The following is a 24733-nucleotide window of genomic DNA, read 5'->3' as shown; positions in this document are numbered from 1 at the left end:
ACCTGCGTGCTTCCGATCGACCGGGGCGCTGGTGGGGGGGCACCTCGCAGTCTCAAGCCAGCGAGCCACTCGGAGCGGCGCGAGCGCGGGCGTCGGGCTCCCTCCGCGGGGGCAGGGGCCGGGAGGAGGCTGCGGTGCGCGCGGGGAGGGGCGAGGCGGGGAGGGGGGCGCGCAGGTCTGACGGGGGAGGCCGGTCAGACTGTGATGAGAATGGAGACCGTCGGGGCAGTGTTTGAAGGGAGGTTTTAATATTAATAGTTTCGGTGTAGAGACAGAAGGGAGATTGCGTCTACGGCTCCTCGGGGCAGACTCTGGGTGACAGCGATGATGGATGATCCAGCAGAGCCAACAGCTCCTCCCCTCCAGCCCCAACAGTGTCAAAGCTACTTTACTTGAAGCTTTAGAAATAAAATAAATAAACAGCATCCCCCCCCCTTACTCTTCATACACCTCCACTCCCAACCCCCACCCCCGCTTTCCGACATCGATTTATAGATCATTATGAATCAATTACTGCTCTCAATACTTTCCCATTGGCTTAAATAAAACAGTCAAAAGATGAAAACATGGGGTTCGGTGGGGGATTTTTTTCTTCCCCCCCCCCCCCCGACAGGAATAATCGCAAAATCCATTATCTCATCATCAGAGGCACCGAGTTAGGAGGTGTAGAGAAAGGAAGGGGTCGCCCAGGAAATAACTGGGGGTTGGTGGGGGGGGGTCACCAAGCTGCTGCCTTTGTTCAGATGGGTTTGGTTTGTGGTTGGGTTGGGGTTTTTCGAACGGGGGACCCCGTGTGAGAATGAGATGCCTACAGGTTTTGTAACCTAATTATTTAACTCCTTGGGAGAAACCTATTTGAATGCGTGTCTCGGCAAACATCAGATGTTGTTGGTAGTGAGGTCGCACATGGGAAAAGGTGTGGAGGAATGGGTCCGTCTGGAGGGCGGGTTTTCACTTTGTTGTGAGCGAGTGTGGGAGGGTTTGCTGCTGGGAAGGGGGATTCTCCCACCCGCAACGCCCTCCTCTCCCCGCCGTTGGTTGTTTTGTGTCGTCGGAGCTGGTTTGGATCTGGGACTGGCCGCCCCCGGTCGCCCCCACCCCCACCTCGGCCGCCAGAGGCTTTTTCTTCCCTCTCTTGCCCCTTCGCGGCGGTGCTGGAGGCTCTCTAGGTGTTTCTATGACTACATTGTGTGTGTGGGAGGGTCAGATGTGGGGGTTGCCCGCGAGAGGGCCGTTCCTGGGCGATCATTTATCAATGTCACCCACATAATGATTCTCTCTGCAGCCTCCTATTGATGAGGATAATTACATTAGCTCAGAGTGACTGATCAATGAAAAACCACCACACAAAAACTTCTTTACTCCTCTATAATACCAAAAACCGATACAGAAATAACATAGAAAGCCTGATTTTCTTTCCCTTTCCTATCCACCAATAGGTTCGGCACCCCTCCGCCCCCCAAAAGGACTGGGAGTAAAGTAGAAAATAGACCCAGGTTTGTTTCGTTTAAAGGAGGATGCAATTTTGCCCGTGAATGCATTTTCTCAAAATGCGTTTGCTTCATTCCTTCTTTGCTAAAGAATATCAACGGATTTGCTAATGTGAGTTGCTTTTAGACTGGTCTGTGGTTTTCCGTTCTTTTTCTTTCTTTCCTCCCCTTTGGGCATTTTTTTTTTTTCTGCTTAAAAAAAAGACAATCCTTTTATAAATAACTGGAAAAGGAAATTACTCTAGGACCTCTTTTTTTTTTTTTTTAAGCATTTGCCTAAGTCGGGTTATCTTTTGTCTTTATCACTTCATAAAGTAGCGCAATTAAAGATGGGATGTTGCGTGGGTATAAAGGGTGGATCCATAATACGGCGACATAATACTCTATATTCTCGACTGAAAGTTTGCAGCTAAATTACGATTTCGCCTTTCCTAGACTTAAAAATCAATGTTTTCTCAATTAAAGGGAATTTTAATGCTTTACTTGCGAGTTGTTAAAGGCGCTGTAAATTTTATTGTAATGCTTCTTGGCTTCGGAGTAGATGCAGGCGACCGGTTGATTCTCGTGGTCTTTTTCCTCTCAAAGAACCTAGTCCAGGAACTTCCAGTGTGTCAGATCAAATCCAAGCAACAAAGGTAAGGAGGGTTTCGAGAGAGACGGGGCAAAGGGTGGGGAGCCCGCCAGGGGAGCCCTCCAGCGCTAGAGGCCATTGTCTTGTATATTTTCACCTCTCTGTGTCCCGCCTCCAGAAAGTGACAGAAGTGTCCCTTTTCACTCTAATCTTTCTCAAAGGGGAGCACGTTCGACTCCCATCTGCTCTGTGGTGGCCAGAAAAGAAGCTGCATTTGGGGAGCATTCTAGACTGTCTCCAGTTTCCCCCTTCTCTTTCTCTTCTCCTTATTTTGCCACAATTTAAGTCTGAACTCTTTCACAAATTCTGCCACATTTTATATGTGTTCTGACCTCTATGTCAGAACTCATTCCCCACCCTCAAGAGCGCTCACTGTTTACAGATGTTTTCTCCTTCCACACGGTCCCACCTAGTAAAAGTTCCCGCGGAGAATTAACTGTGGTGTGTTAATAGCCCAGGTCTGCTACTGCTCTCTCCTGCAAAGCTGAGATCTGGTAAAGGTGGAGAATGGCATTGAACTCATGTCGGGTAGCTGCTCCAGGCCCACAGGAGCCCAGACCTGAGCATTCCAGGCCCGGGGATTGGGTGGGAAGAAAGGTAGTGAAACTTTCAGGACGTAAGGCAGAGAGGAAGATAAGAAAATGTGGCTAGAACAGATCCTAATAAGAGAAGAATAGGGGAAGGCAGAAAAGCGAGCCTTTGGGACCTCTTTGTAATTTAAAAAGAAATAATAATGAAGGGAAATGGAGTATCTAAAGCTTGCTATTACATTTTTTGAAACCCAATGTCTGTTTAAGAACAAGTCCTCAGAGATGCCAGCAAGGGCCTGAGTTTCCAAATGGAACTGCTCACAAAGTTCCTTTGCAGTTCCCTCTTCAGTTAATTTGCTGGGAATGTGAAGACTGGGGAGAGGGCTCTGTGTGTGGTGTACCAAGGGCTCCAGTGAGAGTATGATGGGAAGGGGCACCTAGATATAATGAGGCTGCTGTTTGAAGCTGAATAGAGAAGTGGGGAAGGGGGAGAAAGCCGCACAACACTACGGTGCTCTTTAAAATTATTCACACCTACCTGCCTTTCCCCTTTAACCACACTATCAAGTATTATACATAGGTGGGGGGAATTTCTAGTTCATCATCTTTTGTCTATAGCCCCACCCAATTGATCCCCCTTTGCTTAGAAGCCTGACATGTAAGCCTAGACCATGGCCTTTTTATCAAGTGAGTGGGGCTTTGTTAATGTATTTGTACTTTTCAGCTTTCAGTCTAAGTTTCTCGCTTTGGAGGAAGGAGGGGTGCAAGAAGGGAGGGGGAGGGGAGCAGAACACAAAGACGATCTAGTTCTCACCAAGCAGGTTTCAGAATAGGAACTTAATGGGAAGGGAAAAAATGAAAGAATGAAGAAAAAAAAATAAAGAATGTGGTGAAAATTGCTTATCATAACAGGTTTGCTTGTCTGGAAGAGAGGTGATTCTGCGAATATTTTTCCCTTTGAGGATTCTGTTTTCTTCTTGTTGAAACATTTTCAAATTTTAATCCTTTAGCAGACAAAAACCTCAGTATAAATATGACATGGGCCACTGGCAAAAAAGCCGAACTTAAACTCCGTGCTGAGAGGAGGGTGGTGTGTGTGTGTGTGAGGGGGGGGGAGGTGGAGAGAGCCCTTTCTGATTAATAACTAGCAGGGTAATGTTGAGGGCTTTTTCTGCCCGATTGCCTTTTTGAATTAGAGCCGATTTCTTCACACTTCAATAGTGCCTGTCTCCTTTAAAATGACTGGCAGATTTGTTTCTCTTTTTTTCTCTCCCTGAGACTTAATGATGTAAATTTTCTAATTAGTTAAATCATATTGCTTAAAGGCCTAATATTTACCGTGTAAGAAATGATCATCCTGATTTGGACCTCTTGAAATATTCCGAGAAATAACATTTGGCTTTTAGGTTGAAGGATGAGAGAAGAGGAAGCTGTGTTAGGGATAGTAGTTTAGAGGAGAGAAGGCATAGACCCCGGCAACATGTTAAATTAATAGTTGAAGTTGAGCTGGGCTCACACCCCAAGTCCGCTTTTATTTTTCAATCAGCGAAGATTTAATTGGCAGCCCTCAGGCCGGGCGATCTGATATTTTCTCATTAGTTTCCCATCACTAATCTTGAGTGTTAGATTGGCTTAAAGGTTGTCAACATTTGACCAATTTTATTTAAGGGAAAAAAAAAAAAAATCCCGCATTATGGCTCCGGGATGTGAGATCTGCAAATAAATCCTGCTTGGATCAGCGGAACTAACAGGCGAAAAAAATGTTGACTATTCATCGTCGCATTTAATAAGTTGCATTAATGTATATTTCAAGGCTAGGGAGAGAGAGATTGTACAAGAGCTGTGTAGATGCAGATGAAAAGAGATTGATGGGGAGGCGGCTGCAGTGAGCACGATGGGTAGGTAAAGTGAGGCGTAGGTACATTTCGAACAGAGGGGTAAATAACCCAAGTGGAATAGCTGTGGAGGGTTTAGGACCTACAATCCCTCCTCCGCTTCCTTTTGCAGCTGCGTCAAACTAACTGCAAAGCCGGTGTTGAAGCTCGGAGCCGCACGGCTGTCTCGTCCACATATAACATCAGAGCGCCCCCTGCTGGCCAGCGGAGTAGACCGCTGCAGGTCAGCCCCCTGCGAAGCAAATCTTGTTTTTCTGTGTCCCCCCGCCCCCCATCACAGTGACTCCCTTCCACCAACCCCACCTCGGTTCTGCAGCAAAACCCCGCGGGAGAGAAATAACTTGCAAAGGCTGAACATTTAAATGAATAAATAGTAAAAAAAAAAATAATAAAGTACGAGGAACCCCCACCTTCACTTGGCCTCCGGGGAATTAACTATCAAATGACTAGAAAAGGGACACATTTTCTCTTTCTAAATCCTTTTATTCTCTGGGTGTTTGCTGTGATTTGTTTGTTTGTTTTGGCCAAACTGTAGATTCCGGAGTGTAAGGAAATGTTTGTAATAGATGCTGTCAAAGTTAAAAAAAAAAAACAAAAAACAAAAAACAAAGGATATCTGATGGGGAAAGAGGTCAATACAAAACAATATTTTGCAGCTTCGCAAAATAAAACTCCTGAGGAGCTCGCACTGTTTCCCTAACGTCCCACAGAATCGCTTTCGGAATTCAGTGCCTGGTATTGAATGACCCTTTCCTGCACCGCAAAGAAAATACTGGTCCCTGTCCGATTTTTTCCTCCCAAATAGAAAATGTATTCAAAAGTTGTCTCCATACCTTGTCTATCGACACTCACACACACACACACGCACGGTCTTTTCCCGTGCTTCTCAATTTTGCTGGAAACGGAAAGGGTAGCTGGAGCGCACCAAAAACAAACCGCCAATGTCTTTGACATTTGATCATATTCTGGTGCTTCACGTCAAATGCAAGCGTGGGATTATTTGAGAGTGTCTGGATTACTATTTTTTTACCGACCGTTTTGGTGCATACAGGCGTTTTCTCGGCTTCCCAATTAATCTTCACGGATTTATGACCGCTCTAACGCGAGGGCGCACAGGTAACGAGAGCCGGGGCAATCTCCGGCTGGCAGACGCGGTGACTCCGCCGCCAGTCTCTACTCTTGGGAAAGGCGCTGGCATAGCAGTCCTGACTCGGAAAAGTCTCCTGACCACAGCTAGACCCCACACACAGAGTGCAAACCTGCAGCGAGGAACGACTTTAGTGTGTGGGGAGTTTGGGGGTTGCTTTTGAAAGCCCCGGATTTCAGGATTCTGTGCAAACTGCTGTCAGAAATGGGGCGCGGGGGGAGGCAGGGAGGAAAGGAGGGTGTCTTGATGTTCATTTCTGGCCAGGGTACCAGGAGTGTCTCCTTCACAAACCGCTCTCTTCCCTTGCTTCTCCCTAGAACCCTCCTGTGTCACGCCTTCTCCAACCCTCCTCTTTGGGGACGCTCCGGACCGGGATGGGGACCCCGGGGGAAGAGGGAAGGTGCTCTGCTAGGACAAGTCAGAGGCCGCCCGGGTCTTCTGGTGTTTGAAGAATTGCTGGGATTATTTTTGCTAACTGAGGTAAATTAAATATACTCCAAGTTGTTCTCATTTTTTTTTCTTTTTGCCCGTTTTAAAGAAGTTCAGTGAGTTCAAACTTACTTTAAATGTAAACCCTGGTCTGGAGGAAGCAGAGTCTGCGGCTTGCAACTGAAGTTGACTTTTGGAAAGGTCTTCATTAAGCTCAGAAGTGGAAGAGGAGTTATCTGCAGACAATTTTGGTTCCTTTAAACATGTATGTATATATAAAATAGGTTTTATATATCTAGATCTATCTACCTGTAACAAAGAAAAGGAAGCAAGCATCCCCAATACAGTTGAATCTGAGTAGAAATGTTTCCAGTAAGACACTTACAGATTAAGAAAATAGGAACACCTCATCGTATTTGTCTCTGTTTGACTTAATGAAATTTGGAGACACTGACAGTCTGGTCAATGTTCTACGTAAATTAATGCAAAGGTCTTTAGAAAGAGACTGAAGATACCTCTTGCCATTAATCTTAAACCACTTGAAGATTATGATTAGATGAATGAGATCACTAAGCATTATCATTTCAAATAGCCGTTAACTGTCTCCACCCCTGTATTGTGGCAACAAAATAAACTCTCCAGGAGGAATGGTGTTTCTTCCTTTTTTTATCTTTGTTTTGGTTTTGCTTTAAGAAGAAGGGGAAAGCACAAGAAAAGAAAATCATCTCGAGAAAGTCTTGGATCTCCTGCTGTTAAAAAGCTGCTGTTTGTTTCCGACTTCCCCATCTTTTGCTACACAAGGAAAAGAAATCGAATGATGTGTCCACCTTTGATGAGAAGTAAACACTAACGACAACAGGGAAGCTGCATTTGTTTTGTTTTCTTTTCCCCTGAAAAAAAATTAAGAAAAAAAAATCCACCCATTTAGCGAGTTGAAAATCGTGGAGATGTAAAAGATGTTCACGTGTCCACGTCTATTCGCTGACTTTCACCACTTGAATTTTGTAGGCTTTTGTGTCAAATAGAAATTATGGAAAAGAGAATTAGACACTTGCCAAGGAACAATATTATACACTTTCAAGTAAACTCCACCTAATCCTGTATTTGAGTGCTGAGGGGTGTGTGTGCTGTTTTCCCCTAATAAACCTCAAAGCCCTCATTAGACAGAACGAGGGGTGGAGAACTCTATTACTGGGCATTCTGACAAAAAAATGGAAGCAGCGCCTCTCTGCCCCTAGAGCCCCAGGAAAGTGCACCCCGATAATATGGAAAAGCCGTGTGTTTTCCTTGAGAGCCCCGAGTTGGGCAGACCTGTCAGAGAAATACGCAGAAATTAACATTTTGAAAAGCAAAATGTTGAAACAAAGGGCAGTGGCTAACAACGACGAGAACCACCACCACTCAAACATGCTAAAAATTATTCCCCAAACCCTGCGAATTTCCAGATGCCACAGAAAATCAATGCAAAAGCGCCCCCTCCTAACTGAGCGGACAGCTCTCCTGCCGGGTGATGTTTCCAGCTAAAGTGGAGTTGGAGATCCCACCACCACAGGAGCACTGGGAGATGTTACCCTGAGGCTACCGGGAGGGGAGGGGGTGTCGCCCTACCCGCTGTCCTAGCTTCCCACCTGTGCCCTCCTCCCCTTAGCTGGGGCGCGGGAGAGGCCAGGAGCTGGGCCGAGTCCGCGCCCCGAGTCTGCCAGGGGTGCCGCGAGCCGAGACTCCTACCAAGCCGAGGAGGAGACCCGAAGAGGCCCCCCGAGGCGGAAGATTCGGTCAGAGGGACCGTTCCCGGTCTGAGCTTCCCGCAAGTGCCTGCTCAATCTCGGGGCCAGGCTCCCTTGCCCGGTTGGACAAAAGGCTCGTAGGCCACGTTGGTCCCGGAACGAATGTGAAATGCAAAGGGGGGGGGGCAGTCTCCCCTCTCCCCGCGCGGGTGTGTGTGCACGCGCGTGCTTGTGTGAAACACGTGCACTTGGAGCGGGCCTCTGGCCGCAGACGTCAGCTGGGGAAGTTCACCGTCGTGGCTTCCCGGGACCTGAGCCCACGCCTTCCCTGGTCGCCCACCCTCTGCCTCAGCCACCCCCACCAGCGCCGCCGATCCGGGCCACGCCTGCACAGGTGTGGTGCCTTTAACTGGAACGCGCCTGCGAAAAGATCCAGTGGAGGAAAGGCTGCGGGGGAGGGGGGCAAGGAGCCGGGAAGAAAGAGGGTCCTTCTAGAGCCCAGAGGTCCCTATCTTCGAGTGATTGCCATCACACTCCATCTTTGCGCCCCGACCTACTGTATCCAAAAAAGATTGGTTCGCGGGAAAAGCAGGCTCACCATAACCTCGGGGTTGGACGCGGGCTCTTGAGACCTAAGCAGGCTTTGCTTGGATTCAAAAGTATGATTTTAATTTTCTTAATGAAGGCGCGCTCTAGAGCTCAGCTGGTAATGACTGTGCTGAGTTTAATAGACTTCTGTCGAACAGAAAAAGACGGATAACTATCGGTTATAAGTAATCTGCTCTAATGCAATTATTTTCCCAGGTTCGAATGTCATTGTGCAGAGAGGGCAGGAGTGAATTAGGGCCCCGGGGACCGCGGACACCAGGCAAGGAGACCGCCTGAAATACGAGCTGAACCTGTTTTGTGAGATGCTCTCTGGTCTGGGGGTCGGGGGTCGAAGCTTTCAAAGCCCTCGGTGTGCACGTGCGAAAACGTCTCTGTCTCTCTCTTCCTCTACCCTTCTCCCTTCCTCCCCTCTGTCCATCTCTCCTGGTTTTCTCTCTAGTTCCCTCTTCCCCTTTGTCATCTCTGGCAGAGTTCGCGTGACTTTTCCTTTCCCCTCCTGTATTTTGCCTGTCTTGGTGGATTTCACGCAGACCCTCAAGTATTTCTCCACAACATACTGACACAGAAGGAGGCTCTGGGCTGTGTCAACCCGTTCACTTTTTGAAATCACTAGAAATGGGATGTTTAGGACAATGATGATACCATGTACACATGCCTAGTAATCTGTCAGGAGCATTATTTCCATCCCAATACAGGGCCAATCCAAGTCGCTGTCCCAAAGTAGCCCCATTTTAGCTCTAACACAAAGGGTTATTCATAGTAAATTTCATTTGGAATTACCCAAACTTTTCTTAGCTCTCCATTCACCTTGCCTGGTAGACACGTTCTCAGGTGGATGTGACTTCAAAAAATAACAATACAATTCATAATTTCCATTCTTATAGAGAATAAGTCACATCAGTGGAAGGAAAGCCCTGTGATGAAGGATTTGAAGGCAGGTAGGCCTGCAGGCCAGAGGGCTGAGGGCTGGGCAGCCCAGCCAGGCACCCTGGAGCCCAGCTCTCCTGTCTGAACCTTTGCCACCCGCCACTCCAGCCCCACTTTCCCCACAAGCCTCTGTCTCTACATCCTGAGGAACAGGGCTTGGGGCTGATGCATAAAAAAGACTTAGATGAATCCTGAAGGATAGGTGGCTGTTCCAGACCCATGAGGCCAGGCGACAATAGTTGGGGGCTGCGGTGTTTGAGTTACACAGAGCCACTTGGTCTACAGATCCCTAGCCTCGTACATTCTGTCTCTGCCCTCCCCACCTCCTTCTACAAACATGCCGGGTGACCTAGGCACACGTGTACAGAAATAGCCATAAAGCTCCGCAATTACTATCTTTTCTCTGACCCAATCCTACCCTATTTCTGTTGGCTTCTGCCACCAGGCCTTGACAAAGAGGAAAGAAGATCAGATCAAAACAAAAACTTATTTGTGGGGCGCCAGGGTGGCTCAGTCAGCTAAGCGTCCCACTTAGACTCAGGTCATGATCTCACGGTTTCTGAGTTTGAACCTGCTTCGGGGTCTGTGCTTTGCTGGGAGCCTGCCTCAGATTCTGTGTCTACCCCCACCCCCCGCACGCCCCCCCCCGCACCCCCCCCCGTCTCTGCCCCTCCCCAGCTTGCTCTCTCTCAAAAAACAAAACAAAAAAACAATAAAAAATAATTTAAAAATACCAAAAACTTATTTGCAAAACCCCTCAGGTCTCCCTGGCTGAGGACCAGCACAGCTGGTGCTCCAGGGAGAACTCCGTGTGGAATGAGGTCCATGCAGCCCTGGGTGAGGGTTGGATGAGGGGGGTAGCTTTTCACCTTCCTCATCCCCCATGATCTTTGCCTTCCCTGGCTGCTGGGAAGAGAATTAGGATGGGATTTCGTCCTCAGGTCCTACATTGGTGGGTGAGAAAGTCTGTGATCCAAGAGCCCTGCCTGAATTTAAACGCTCAGCCTCCAGTGCCTGTAAAGATAGAGAAGGTGGCTGGGCAGCCATCAGGCCCAGCCTGCTCCAGCAGGAGCCCACTGCAGCAGCCTCTGCTCAGAGGGGGTCCACAGGGCCTCAGTGTGACGTGGGGCGGCTCCAAGAATGAAAGGAAGGTCTGCCTCTGGGTCTGTGAGGTTTGGAATGGGAGAAGGGGCGACTGTCAGAAGCCCGGCCACCACATTCCTCTGTTAGCCCTAGATCTGTCATCCTTCTGTGGCTCCCCTGCAGGAAAACTGCTGTGTTGTATGGTTTTGGTGACCTAGTAGGAGAGCAACAGCAAAGACCCAGAGAGCCCCACAAGCTCTAGGTGGGTTAAATTCTGCTTTGGAAAGTCGGTGAGAGGAAAGACATTCTATTACCCCAACAGTGCATTTTTCGAAGCACCCTCTCTGCTAAGCGGGATGGAGAAGGGCTTGGTGGAGAGTGAGGAAAAGCCAATTACCCCCATTCTCTCCAGGGAGGAACTTGGACAGAACGAGAATCTCTTCCCCCAGAGCAGCAGAGAACTCCTTGCAAAGGTGTCTCGGAGTCCCAGCCTGAGCCACTTCTATTGTGTGGGCTCCCATCTCAGTCTCAGCCCTGCAGCCATTGACCGCATTAAGTCTGGGAACAGAATGTAAGGAGGCCCAGTCAGACTTAGGCTTGCTTCTCCCCCAATTACTCCCCTGTTTTAAATGTGGATAGAGGAAAACTTTTTTGTTTGTTTGTTTTACAGTAAATCAAAGGTGTGATTTTATTCACATAGAATTAGGTGTAAAAATTAAGGTACAAATTGTGCTTACACATTTTTAAAGGATTGCCCTGAACATCACATGCTTTTAGAGAACATGACACTTACAAGCCTTGAGGATAAAGAACACTACGAGCACCTGAAATCCCCCCCGTATGCCACCTTTGCACCATGATGTAGAAGCAGGGGGGTGCCTCAAGAATATCTCAATTGGGGCCACCTGCGTGGCTCAGTCAGTCGCGATTCCAACTTCTGCTCAGGTTATGATCTCCGGGTTTGTGAGTTCCAGCCTCACATCGGGCTCTCTGCTGTCAGCACAAAGCCAGCCCACTTCAGATCCTCTGCTCCCTCTCTCTCTGCCCCTCCCCTGCTCATACTCTCTCTCAAAAATAAACCTTCAAAAAAAAAAAAAAGTATCTCAAGTGGTAAGAATTCCTAAAACAAACTAACCAATACACAAAAAATAACACAGTTTTGCATCCTTAAAGTTTCCGTAAAAGACAATTTGAGGCAAATACCTAACTATAAAGCTTTTTCTGGGTACATATTTATCCCGTCTCTTCATTTTATTTATTTATCTAATTTTTTAAAAATGTTTTTATTTATGAGACAGAGAGAGACAAAGCATGAGCAGGGGAGGAGCAGAGAGAGAGGGAGACACAGAATCTGAAGCAGGCTCCAGGCTCCGAGCTGTCAGCACAGAGCCCGATGCGGGGCTCGAACTCATGGACTGTGAGATCATGACCTGAGCCGAAGTTGGAGGCTTAACCAACTGAGCCACCCAGGCGCCCCCCCCATCTCTTCATTTTAATACACATTAAGTAATCTGCTCAGAAGGGGTGATACACCCACAACAAAGTGAGGGCAGTCGTTTATACTCGAAGCTTATCCATCGGCCCTAGGACTTTAGAATGTTCAAGTGAAGTGTAAATAGAATAAGGTCACAGGTGATTGACAAGTTCAAGTTACTTAGCTCAATTATCAAAATTTTATTTCTAAATTATGTTCAGTTTGATTATCTGCTCTGCTATAAATGACCTTAGAAAATCCAATGGGAGCAGACAATTTACACCGTGTCCTATGTACCATGATTTATTTGTAAAGTCATTTTGTCACGTATGCCTCCTTTAATGCTTCTGTGGAGACCAAGTCTTTACAATTAGATTTAGAAATGCAGCTACCATTCCAATTCGAAGGCAGTCACTTTAAAGACAATAATCACTAAATTTTGACAACTTTCTTTAAAAATTGTTTTACTGTTTATTTTTGAGAGAGAGAGAGAGAGAGAGAGAGAGAGAGGGAGAGAGAGAGAGAGAGAAGCACGGACAGACAGACAATGAGTGAGGGAGGGGCAGAGAGAGAGGGAGACCAGAATCCAAAACGGGCTCCAGGCTCCTTCTGTGCTGTCGGCACAGAGCCCCACGCGGGGATCAAACTCACGAACCACGAGATCATGACCTGAGCCGAAGTGAGCCACCGACTGAGCCACCCAGGAGCCCCTCTGACAACTTCCTAAACTATCTCTGAATTTCTAACCTGCAGACAGAACCTGCAGACTGTTGAGAATCCAATTCTCTGGATGTTGGCATGCTATACACAATGTCTGTCTATCCAAACACTAGATAAGAGTGCAATTTGTAAATATATCCCCTACAACTCGCTTTCAACATAGTATCTCAAAGTTTTCCTATGCATTATTTAATAGATAACCAAGCTCTTCAGATCAAGGCTCAGGCCGCCACATCTGGAAATGGTTCCTTTGCTCTTATCTCCCTCCCCCTCCCCAGTCCACCACCAGGGAGAGAAATAGCTGAAACCTCTCCTTCGACCATTATATGATAGCATCAGCTTTTAATCAGTGAGAGGCACTCCTATTTAAATGTACAGGATGACTCTTTATTTCATTTATCTTTTCTTTTGGAGGAAAGTGAAACAAGAGCACCACCCTTATTAATTATAAGATTGATGGGGTGAAAAAAGCCAAATGAATTTGGCTTGCAAATTATTAGCCGAGGTATGAATATTTATGACTGTGCCAGGAACTGCAGTCATGAACCCTGGTATCAAGTCCGGGAGACAGACCAATGCATTCAGTGAGGGCTCAGTCTCCCCAAATCTGACATGACATAAATGGAAACTTTTAAATTAGACCCAGGGTGGGCTCCCATCAATTCAATTTCTTTTTCTTTTCTTTCTGTCTTTCTGTCTTTCTTTCTTTTTGTCTTTCTTTCTTTCTTTTTTTTTTTTTTTTTTTTTTGATGTGATCTTGCTAAACAGGAGCTTACCTCTAGTGGCCTTGTTCATAAACTTTAAAAATCCTGTAAGGTGACAGCAGGTGCTTACAACTTCTGTGAAGGGAATCTACATTTGTGCTTTTCTCACTTGAGATTCATTTATGTTCTACATCAAGTTGATCTGTAAAATATTTGTGACATTATGGGTTTCAAATTTCAAGTTATTTTAATTCAGTGCAAAGATACTGCAAACCTAAAATATCCTGGGTATAAAGAGAATTTAAACAGACATAATCTAAGTTAGATACAAACAGAATTGAGAGGGGAAAGAACACAGCAATGGAAGAGAGATGAGCCAAGTTTTCTCTTTGTTTTCCTCTTTCTGCACCAGACTTATTCATGCTTTAGTCTCAAAGCGGGGGGAATTGAAATGAGAGGTGGAGGAATAAAGGGAGAGGGTGAAGATAAAGATTTAACAATTCAGTAAAAAATGGAGTGCCTGGGTGGTTCAGTTGGTTAAGCGTCCAACTCTTGATTTCGGCGCAGCTCATGATCTCCCAGTTCCTGAGTTTGGGCCCCACGTCAGGCTCAGCACTGGCAACCGGGAGCCTGCTTAGGATTCTTTCTCTCCATCTCCCTCTGTCCCTCCCCTGCTTTCTCAAAATAAGTCAAATAAAACATTAAATAAAAATTCAGTAAAAGACAAACTCGTCTTTCCTTCTCTTGATTAGACATTCAAGAGTTTGGTAGTGTTTTGGAAAAGATGCTACAGATCTGAGACTTAATGGCTCAACTACTATCCCACCACTGGTTTCTTTTCTGTCAAAGAATCCTTGAGTGGGGGCTGACCCAATCCTGTGAAGATAGCTCATTCTGACATCAGAGCCAGCTTGGCACATACATTTTGAAAAGGAAGACCAGTTGTTTTCAAAACAGAAGTGCTAAGCATGCTAAAAATCATCAACAATTTTTTAAATGTTCCTCCAATTTTCTGAAAATCTCCCAACTACATATACATTCACATGTACCCATCTATCTGTATGTACACGTGCACATATACACATATGTATTCACGTGTATTCACAACTGTAAGTGGATGTTTGTGCTAATTTGACGCTTTATGTATATCTTGTGTCAGTTTGTCTGTTCTCTGTAAGGGTGTAATTTTTTTTTTTTTTTTTTTTTAAAGAAGCGATACCACTGACAATAATTTACGTCAATTCCCAGACCTTGAAATTCATGTATCTCCTATCAATCACACTCAGTAGATACAGGAAGACACGTTCAACATTTGTGTATCAATAGCGGCACACACCCAAATCTGTTTTGTTCCATTTAAATGCTCTTCAACATGTCATTTCCTATTTTTCTGGAACACGTTATGGGTTACTCATCCTGCTTCAGCTGATTGTTAAATCCTTAACCTAATGAAGATTCAGAGTAAGTCATTTACTTGTCTTAGATCTCAGAGCTGAAAGGTGGGCTTTGGGGAGAAGTTTGGTCAACCCCTTTTGCCCTTCTGACAGAGAACTGCAAGTCTCAAGATGGCAACTAACCAGTCCAACTCAGAAAACGAGTTAGCTGCAGCTCCCGCCAAGATCCCAAAGCTCTTCACTGGAGGCTAATTTTTCTTAGGACATGGTGCTTTTCCATCTTCTGTCCTTTATATTAGAGCAGTGTTTATAATGCTACATGCAGACTTCTCTACTAATATTTTTCTTCCCAGCGCACTGACAATGAAATTCTTATTAAATAATAATAAGATATTGACTGGTCTGTTTGCCAGTATGAAGATTTGTTGTTGATCTGTGATGTCTGTATTGATTAGGGAAGAATGAGATCTATCGTCTACCTGAAGGATAAATAGATCTCAGTTCTGGCACAAAAACAAACTTTGGATTAATAGGAATCCCAACCTTCTCTATTTATTAGTTATACGTCATCCCACTCACTCAAGCTAGAAACAGATATAGATAGGAGTAACTGACAGCAATACCTCGAAATCTCCAAAAATCTTCACTAGGGATATTTAAACTGATATGAGAGTTCTTTGACTTGAGCCCTCGTAGCTTGCTTCTAGGTAATCTGCCCGCCTGGCTCTTTCTCTTCACCCCAAATTGAATCCTACACCTGCTCCATATTTTTTACATTAAGGGAAATCCTATTCATGCCTGAGATGATCTTCTATTTATGATGGCCTCTTCTGTCAAATTGTTATTTCTGTAGCTTGCTGTCAAAAATGTCACTCAAAGTTTCCTTTCCACCTCTCTTTACCCTCTGTCATAGTAACTTAGAAGGTCTAATCCAAGTAGAATTTACTTCACCTATAAAATACAGCGAGGAGAACTTATTTTTCACTTCCTGTCTGCTGCTCTCCTCACCCAACCCCCCAGCTTTATCTCCATTCTGTTTAAGGAATGTGTCCATTGTATCTCCTTGTGGTAAAATTGTTCATCCAAGCAGTTTCTCTTAAGGTTCAAAAACCTAGCTTTCGAGAGGAAAGTTCGTGGGCAAACAGGTTAGGCATATTTTCTGAATCTATACTAGTAGGTTAGTACTTAAGCAAGAAAGAGCACAACACTGAGGCAAAAACGTCCCCGCAGTTACAAAGTTCTGGAGCATAAGCAGCAAGTATTTGATTTTTGAAAGCGTAAAAAAGAAAACATTGAACCTGTTAGCATTTAGAACTCCTTTCCTTATCAGTGTGGCCTCCTTTTCGCTGGTTTCATTTCATTACTTTTGCATGAATATGATAAATTGTCATTAAATCTAACCATTTTTATTTAATGTTCATAAAAACTGGTAGGTTTTCAAACAGATGTGGCCTGCTATGGTTCAGTGAATTTAGTGGACTCCTCATATAAATGGAATAATAACCATACGGAAGATGAATTTTATACCCTTGTTTACCTCCTCCAGAACTCACCCTTATTATAATTACAAATAGTGTTTATTATGTATTATGCAATATACTTAACATTGTCCAGACGCTGCACAAACCTTGACTTGATCACTGCCATCTACGGTTTATAATCCGAGATAGCACGGACACCAAAACACACGGAGAAATGTGGACAAATAGAAGATATTACACAGTTACGTATTTTTTCTATAAAGAAGAAAATGTAATGGAGCCTAGCTTATGAACGAACAAATATTTATCTTCTCTTCACTTAAATATTTTTCTTTCAGACCCAAAGAAGTGATTGGGAAAGAGAGAATGGTTCGTTTCATGTCTTTTCTATCAATTAAGGATGACTCTGTGGCATAACTCTTCCCCTTTTAACTTTTTTTTTTTTTTCCCAGAAGAGATCAGCAAAGAGAATACACTGTCAGTTTGAGCCGCTTAAGTGGGGAGGATATACAAGTTTAATTAAAGGCAGGAGAGCCCAGTGGTTTCAAACATACCCCCCCTTTTTTTTTTTTTTTTTTAACATTTATTCATTTCTGAAAGGCAGAGAAAGGGCGCGAATGGGGGAGGGGCAGAGAGAGCGGGAGACACAGAAACAGAAGCAGGATCCAGGCTCCGAGCTGTCAGCACAGAGCCCGACGCCGGGCTTGAACTCACGGACGAGAGATCACGACCTGAGCCGAAGGTGGCCACCCAACTGACTGAGACACCCAGGCGCCCCCTCAAACATACCTTTATAATCATACTGCCTGGGTCTAAGCCCTGGCCCAGCCACCAGTTAACTATGTGACCTTAAGACAATAGCTAACGTTTTCAAGCTCTTCACAGGGCTAAATTTAACAGGATGATCACGTGAATTTATGCATGAAAAAATTCATTCTAGTACTTGGTTCATGGGGAGGATTCAACAAATATCAGTTGCCACATTATTATTGGTATTATCAGTGAACTAGTCAACCTCCTATACTCCTTCCCAGCCTAGATAGGACCGTGTATGAACAATCCATACAGTTTAGAAATCTTTTGCTTTTATTAATCATGCAGAAACTCAACAGTAGTGTAGATTCTGAATTTGTTCTAGATCTCTTAAGGTCATTTCAGTTATATGTTTGGACCTGTCTATGTATCTGTTAAGAACTAGAATGTGTTATGCTAAGCAACATGTCAGAGAAAGACAAATACCATATGATTTCACTCATATGTGGAATTTAAGGAAACAAACACAAGGGAAGGGAAAGAAAAAAGATAAAAACAGAGGAGGAGGCAAACCTTAAGAGACTGTTAAATACCGAGAACCAACTGAGGGTTGCCGGAGGGGAAATGGGTGGGGGGATGGGCTCACTTAGGTGATGGGCATGAAGGAGAGCACTTGTTGGGATGAACACTGGGTGTTATATGTAAGTGATGAATCACTAATTCTACTCCTGAAACCATTATTACACTCTATGCTAACTAACTTGGATTTAAATAAAAATAAAAATAATTTGAAAGTTAGTAAATAAAAAAATTAAAATAAAAAAAGAATTCTACCTTTAAAAAAGATGTCTTCTTCAGTATATTTCAATATTCTTTTCAAATCCCACCTTTTAGTGGTTTTTAGTATTCTAGCTTTAAAAAAGACCTACATGGCATACATTTTGCATGCACATCATTGAGTAGTTTCTTGGGTTGTTTGGTTATCAGACAACGGGAAGACCACTAGTCTGGGAACCAGAAAAATATAGATGCTAAATATGTTTCTGCAACTGATTAATATGTGATTGGGCCTCAGTTCCCCCACCCCGCCAGTAAAATATGCTGGAGTAGAAAATATCCAGAGTTCATTCTGGCTGTAACAATCAAAGATTGCATGGTTCACATAGAAAACTTTGCCTAACAGAACTTTTTTCTTTCTTCCAAGTGTGTGTTGAGACTGTTAGATATCTCGCCCTGTGCTAGGCCCTAGGACTCAGAGAAATATGTAGAGTTCTGTCTTTAAGAAATTTACAGTCTAGGGGCACCTGGGTGGCTCAGTCAGTTGAGCATCCAAATTCAGCTCAGGTCATGATCTCACAGTTCATGGGTTTGAGTCCCGCATTGGGCTCTATGCTGACAGCTTGGAACCTGAAGCCTGCTTTGAATTCCATGTCTCCCTCTCTCTCTGCCCCTCCCCTGCCTTCACTCTACCTCACTTTGTCTCAAAAACAAACCACCATTAAAAATTAAAAAAAAAAAATTACTGTCTATTGGAGGGACAAACATTACATTACAGTGTGATGCGTGTTAAGTTAGAAATATGTATAGGGAATTTTAAGACCAGATAGAAGCAGCATCTAACCAATGGGAAGATTTGTAGAGGAGTTGGCACTGGAATTGAGTCTTGGAGAAGAAATTAGAGTAAAGGAAGAGGTGAGAAAGGCATATCGAGAGGGAATCGTATGTGCAAAGAAATAAAAGAGTGAAACAATAGGTCAGAGAACTGTAGTTCACAGGGCCTTAGCGCAGAGGGTATGGGTAACTAGGAAGACACAAGGCTTTTCTTCCCTCTTCTGATCTCTGCAGCCAATCTCATATCCTCCTTTGGCTTCAGTTATGCCTCCTCCATTTGCTGATGACTCGCCATTTCTATCTTCAGCCCAGAGTTGCTCTTGAACTTTAGACCTATATATCCAACTATCCATGGACATCTCCACATGTCTGGAGGCACCTCAAACTCCTAATTTTCACATCCAAGGATACACCCCTTCTCCTGTGTTCATTATTTTAGTAAAAGGGATCACTGTCCACTCAGTTGCTTGTGCTAGAAATTTAGGTTTACCCATATTGCTTTTTTTTTTTTTTTTATTACTTCTATCCCCCAATCCAGTAAATTTCAGGGTCTCATAATTTTAACTCCTAAATGCATCTTTAATCCATATGCTTCTCTGGATCTCCATTGCCACCATTTTAGTCCAAGCTGCCATTATTTGGACTTGATGGTCAGGGGATCTGGAGTCAAGTCTTATCCCGCCATAGTCCTATTTAAAATTCTTCAATGGAAACTTACCATTCTTAGGATAAAGTCCAAATTTCTTACCATGTTCCAAACATTTGAGTGATTTCATGCCTATCCTTCTTGTCTCCAGCCCCACCTGGAATCCCCTCATTCTCTTTGATCCAATCACACTGCCCTTTTTTATGGTGCCCGGACAGTCTAGCCTCCTGCCCATCCTTGGGCTCTTGCATTTTGTTTTCTCAGTTTAGAAGGTTCTTCTCTCCACCTCCCCCCACCCCTAACTGGGCTAACTGCTACTCATTCTTCAGTTCCCAGTTTGAGTGGCATTTTCACCAATGTTTTTTGTTTTGTTTTTACCATTTCCCCCTCCAGATTAGGCCAGATCCTCTATTCTCGTAATAACATTTAAATTTTCTTTGTAGCATATCGCATTTACACTTAATAATTAATCCTGTAGCTCTTTGTTTAATGTCTGTTTCTCCCGGACCCTGCATTCCATAAGGACAAGGTCAGATATGTTTGGTTCACTATAGTATCTTCAATGTCTAATGAATTTTTTTTCGAAGGAGAAACAAGATAAAAGGGAGGGTAGAGTTAAGTAAGATAAGGCCTGTCCAATGAATTTAACAGTAAGAGGTCATGGGTGACCTTGGAGAAGGGAGTTTCAGTGAAATGATACAGGCAGATGGTAAACTAACGTGGTTTAAGGAACAAAAGGGAAGTGAGAAAGTGGAGGCAGTGGGTGTAAACTAATATGAAGAATCCTACTCATAGGAAAAATAAAAACAATATGGTAATAGATAAAGGGAAGATGTAGGATCAAAGGATATTTTACTTTTAAAGATAAGAGAGAATGGAGCTTATTTGTATGGCTGAAGGGAAAGCAATAAAAGATGTACAGAATCATTGAGAGATTACATCTGTAGAAAAAAGTAGATATAATTTCATAAAGCAAAGTTGTAGTACAGGCTGGGGTCCAGAGCATAGGATAGGTTTTGTACAAGTTAAAAGTCACCTCTTCACTAAGACTTGCAAAAAGAAAGAAAGTAAAGGCAAGTGTACGTGTGGATTAAATAGAGGTATTGGTTCTGCTCGATAGCCTGGATTTTCCTCCAGTTGCAGGAGGCTGTCAGAGAAAGAGGGTGGTGGGGAAAGAACATAAAGAGAGTGAGTAAAGCTTAGAATCACAGTTGAGGGGAGTGGGGAAGAAGCTGATCAGCATCAGGTGAAGAGCTTGCTGAAAGTCGCCAACATCCACATGATTGTGTGACTTTTCTCTAGATGCGCCTCCGGCGTTTCAGTGGAGCAATGAGGTAAGTGGATTCTTCAAAATCTGAGAGTTTGTAGGAAAAGAACAGGTAGGAAGTTGAGGCTAGAGCCTGGGGAGTATTTGAATTACTGAACCATTGGGTCTAAAATAAAGAAGGAAAGGACACAAGGTGCTGACTGGGAGTAAAGTCAGTGATACAAGGGTGGGATTTTTCTTGGAAAAAACAACAGAGAGGTTCTGAGACTTAGGGGAATGTGGGCGAATGGACTGAGAACGTCACTACAGTGGGATTTCAGATGTAGAGGTGGAGGTTACTGAGGGATAAGAACATCCAAATCGGGAATAGGGGTAGATACCCTATGAGGCATCCTCAGGCCTGCCCCAAAGGCTATGACAGCATCCTCACTTCTCTTCTCACTTCATGCTAGGAATCCATTTTATGCTCCTTGGGCCCAATCACTGAAAAAAAAAATGGCAAAGGAGAAAATAGTGATAGTGTTTATTTGTTAACTTGTCAATTTAATTCCATTCACTTTAACAATATTTAGCTTGTGGATACCAGGTGCCAACGCATTGTTGTGTGGCGGAAGAGATTCAGATTTCATCTGAGGTACAGCATTCTGTTAACTTTGTGGAGAGTAGACCGTGGTGGGGCGGGGCGGAACTTGGGGGTCAGGGGTATGGGGATTGACAAGACTAGAAGCAGCAACATTTGTGGTTTCACCGCTTTATGGCTCTATGACTTTGGGCCATTTATTTCGCCTCTGTGTGACTTCCTTCCTCCCCCCATATAATGGAAACAACAATAGTACCCATTTTGTAGGTTTGGGAAATTATCTATTTATAATGATGCCTTACGGATTCCACAGCAGGAACAAGAAAGGTTAAAAAAAAAAAAAATCAACCTGGAACACCTTGCAGGGCTAATTTGGGCACCAAAACAAATAAAGTAATGGATCAAAATCTAAGAAATAAAATAAGAATTCATGAGTCTAAAATGTTAAACAGATAAATGAGAGAAAGCCCTTTTCTACAGTAGTATGTCAACTGATCAAGACAGGAGGAGTGATGAAATTTTTCAAAACATCATTTTGCAACTATCACAGAAAAAATGGATTCAGTCAAGAATCATCAACACTAAATTTAATTGAGGAAAGTTGATGAAGAACAGGATATTTATATTATATTGTAGTGTCTCACTGTAAATTACTTCGTTATTACAAAAGGAAAAGCATTAGCTATACAGTGGAGAAAACAGACAACGCCTTAGCTAAGTGATCAAAGCTAACATGACCAAACAAGGTGATTTGTCTCCAACATGAAACGGTGAAAAGGACACAACGTCATTCCTTGGTATTCCAGCTCCAACAGCACAATCTGAAAGTAGTTGTCTGACACATCAAACAAACACATATCAAGGGACATTCCAGAAATAAGTTAACTGGCCTGCATTATTCAAAGGAAAGTCTACCTGTTCCACATCCAGGATACCTATGATTCGTGATCCTAGACTAGACTCTGTACTGGGGGGTGGAGGTGGGGAATGTTATAAAGGTCACTGTTGGGACAGTAAATGAAATTGGAATGCAGACTTTAGATAAAAGGATTGTGTCGACGTTAAATTTTCTCAATTTTGTGACTAAAGTTATATAAGAAAATACACACCAAATGGGTAAAGTAGCATGATGTATGCAACCAACTCTCGACTGTTTAGGAGAAACTATGCAGAGGAATAGAGAGAATGCCAAGGCACATGTTGCAAAATTATATAAAAATTGGTGAATATCAGGAAAGGATGTCCAAGGTATCTGCATTTTTCCTGCAACTTTTCCAGAAGTTCGAAATTATTTAAAAATAAAATGTTTTTGAAAGGAGTGTGAAAAAAAAAAAAAAAAAAAGCCTGACCCCAACAAAAGCTCCCAAAGGTAACTATCACCACCACCACCATCATCGCCACCACCAGTTGGGAAATTCTTGCAGTGTTTCAAGTAAGAGGTGATAGAGGACTTCATCTCAATCAACAGACTTCGGAAGTAGGGATGGAGTAGACAGGAAATACTCAAGCTAGCTGCATCAGGAATTCTGGCAATAATATGGGGAATGCTCCATAATAAGGAACACTTTGAGTGCCACAGGCCACTCTAAATAGGATACATCACAGGCCATGGGCAATTTTTACTATGCAGAATGAACTTTCTGTGGTATAGTCCTCAGGTGTACCAAGCATTCCACCCAACTAAGTGCCGTTGGCCTCTGAGCTCTAATGACTCTATGCCTCTGGAGAGAAAAGGCTAGTTCACTTTCATACAGACAAAACTCTTCTTTTACCAGTCTTTCCTTTTCTTGGGAAGAAATGAGAGGAAGGAGGAGGTCGACAGAAGAACAATGAGAATTGGAAGGAAGTTCCCGGAAAGGAAGTTCTAAATGACATCTCCCTTTTCTATTTCCGCAATCTTTTCTGGCTGCCAATCACTTAGCCCCAGTTGTCTGTGCCTAACCTTACCCCTACCACTAGAAGAAGGTGGAGTAGCTCACCTCCTCTTTCAGGTTTACTTTTTTGTTAATGTTTATTTTTACTTTATTTTGTTTTAATATTTCTTAGTCTTATTTATTTCTGAGGCAGAGAGAGAGGGGGAGACCGGGGATCCAAATCGGGGTCCCCACTGACTAGGTGACATCATGACCTGTGCTGAAGTCAGAAGCTTTAGCTGGCTGAGCCACCCATGCGTCCCTCTCTCAGGTTTACTTTTAAAAGTCCTGTGGTTCAAGAGCAACACAGTGACTCATCTGTGGCCAGAGAGCTGTAGCCAGCTGAGCACACATGCTTGAGACTGGTGGAGGGTTGTTCAAATGGATTATGCCATCTCAAAGCATTGGTTAGTTGATAAAAGCTTGTTTGAGCAAACTGAGTTTTATTGGAGATACTACTAAAGCCTCCCCTATTTCTTGTTCACTGACAGAATAAAGCCCAAGATGACTTTCTACCACCTTGAATTATTCCACTTCCCCAAACCTTCTACACACTGATACTCAAATTCCACTGGACAGCTCATCAGACCACCAAATATGCCATTTTCCCTCTCCCGTGGCTTTGCTCATTCTATGGTCTAAATCAGAAACGCCTAGGTCCACCACTGGGCCAAGTATGAGAATCAGTTCAAATGCCACCGACTTCTTCTGGACGTTCTCCATGATACTGCTAAGCAGAATGTAAGTACATTAATTCTCCCTTGGGTTTATACAAAGTATTTTCCCCAAATCTACACAAATACAGTGTCATTCAAATTTGACTTGAATATTACAACTTCTTTAAATTCCCTTTCAGTCATTTTTTTCTATGCTTAGGTCTTTTTTTTTAAATTTTTTTTTTCAACGTTTATTTATTTTTGGGACAGAGAGAGACAGAGCATGAATGGGGGAGGGGCAGAGAGAGAGGGAGACACAGAATCGGAAACAGGCTCCAGCGCCTGACGCGGGGCTCGAACTCACGGACCGCGAGATCGTGACCTGGCTGAAGTCGGACGCTTAACCGACTGCGCCACCCAGGCGCCCCTCTATGCTTAGGTCTTAAACAGACTTTAGGAACTAGAAATGGAAATACGACAGGAGTGAGAAAGTTCTTAGATGCTTGTTAGAGAGGGAGATGAAAGAAACTGGAGATTAAAGATACTTCAGTTATCCATGAGGCCTGGTGTAAGATTGTATCAGGAAAAAAAAAAAAAAAAGGAATCTAATACTGATGTATGCCGGTCATTTTACTTTTGGAAATTTAGGCTCCTTTGTACAACATTAATTTTTATGTCCTATTAAGTAGAGATAATACGGCTTTGTCTATAAAAAACTTTATCACTGGGTTATTTACCTTTTCTTTTCTTTCAGAAACTGTTGTCTTTCCAACTCCATCTTTAGACACAAACGGTCAGCTGAGTGACATCATTAATAGAAGTATCTATTTTAGAAGCTCTACTTCTGGAAGTGGAATTAAAAAGGAGGTGTAACCCAGAGTTTAAGATACCCACTGATAATGAGGGTATTTGAGTGATGGTAATTGGCGAGGAGAAAACCTTAAAGATCTATCTAGAGACCAACCCTCACACTCCAGGCATGTTGCCAGATAAAGACTAAAAACAGCATGTGAGATGGCAAGAAAAATATGCTCCTTGGTTTCTTCATTGCCATAAAAGCCATTGG

At 43.7% G+C, this 24733-nt stretch overlaps 2 protein-coding genes across 5 annotated transcripts in view; one reads left to right on the top strand and one right to left on the bottom strand.

The window, feature by feature from the left end:
* The first annotated feature begins 763 nt into the window (after positions 1 to 763).
* On the top strand, positions 764 to 10026 carry LOC147580163 (uncharacterized). Of its 4 annotated transcripts, XR_015252565.1 has the most exons (5): positions 764 to 1602; positions 2032 to 2125; positions 4659 to 4769; positions 6011 to 6173; positions 8654 to 10026. XR_015252565.1 is itself a non-coding variant. In XM_086710310.1 (4 exons), the coding sequence occupies exons 1-4, from the start codon at positions 1938 to 1940 to the stop codon at positions 8732 to 8734; spliced, it is 543 nt and encodes a 180-aa protein (XP_086566436.1). In that variant the 5' UTR covers positions 1611 to 1937; the 3' UTR covers positions 8735 to 10026. The 4 variants fall into 4 exon arrangements, 2 of the variants coding, with proteins under 2 accessions (XP_086566436.1, XP_086566437.1); XM_086710310.1 differs by lacking the exon at positions 764 to 1602 and having other exon boundaries at positions 1611 to 2125; XM_086710311.1 differs by lacking the exons at positions 764 to 1602; positions 8654 to 10026 and adding an exon at positions 6819 to 6985 and having other exon boundaries at positions 1611 to 2125.
* Positions 10027 to 12449: 2423 nt separating this feature from the next.
* CDIN1 (CDAN1 interacting nuclease 1) overlaps positions 12450 to 24733 on the bottom strand; it is a 284310-nt gene continuing 272026 nt past the window's right edge. The window contains exon 11 of the mRNA XM_086710309.1: positions 12450 to 21001. Coding sequence (XP_086566435.1) covers positions 20980 to 21001 — 22 coding nt within the window. The 3' untranslated portion in view covers positions 12450 to 20979. The remainder of the gene's footprint in view (positions 21002 to 24733) is intronic.

This window comes from Puma concolor, chromosome B3, assembly GCF_028749965.1.
Source record: "Puma concolor isolate L17-30 chromosome B3, mPumCon1.1.hap2, whole genome shotgun sequence".
NCBI lineage: Eukaryota > Metazoa > Chordata > Mammalia > Carnivora > Felidae > Puma > Puma concolor.
Note: the sequence above shows the minus strand (reverse complement) of the source record. Positions and strands in the feature narration are given on the sequence as shown.

What these genes read in the sequence shown, in the direction of transcription:
- LOC147580163 (XM_086710310.1), top strand. Translation starts at nt 1,938, where the DNA reads ATGTTTTCTCAATTAAAGGGAATTTTAATGCTTTACTTGCGAGTTGTT. An exon ending in ATCAAATCCAAGCAACAAAG is followed by an intron (nt 2,126 to 4,658) that starts GTAAGGAGGGTT and finishes TTCCTTTTGCAG; the next exon opens with CTGCGTCAAACTAACTGCAA. An exon ending in AGCGGAGTAGACCGCTGCAG is followed by an intron (nt 4,770 to 6,010) that starts GTCAGCCCCCTG and finishes GCTTCTCCCTAG; the next exon opens with AACCCTCCTGTGTCACGCCT.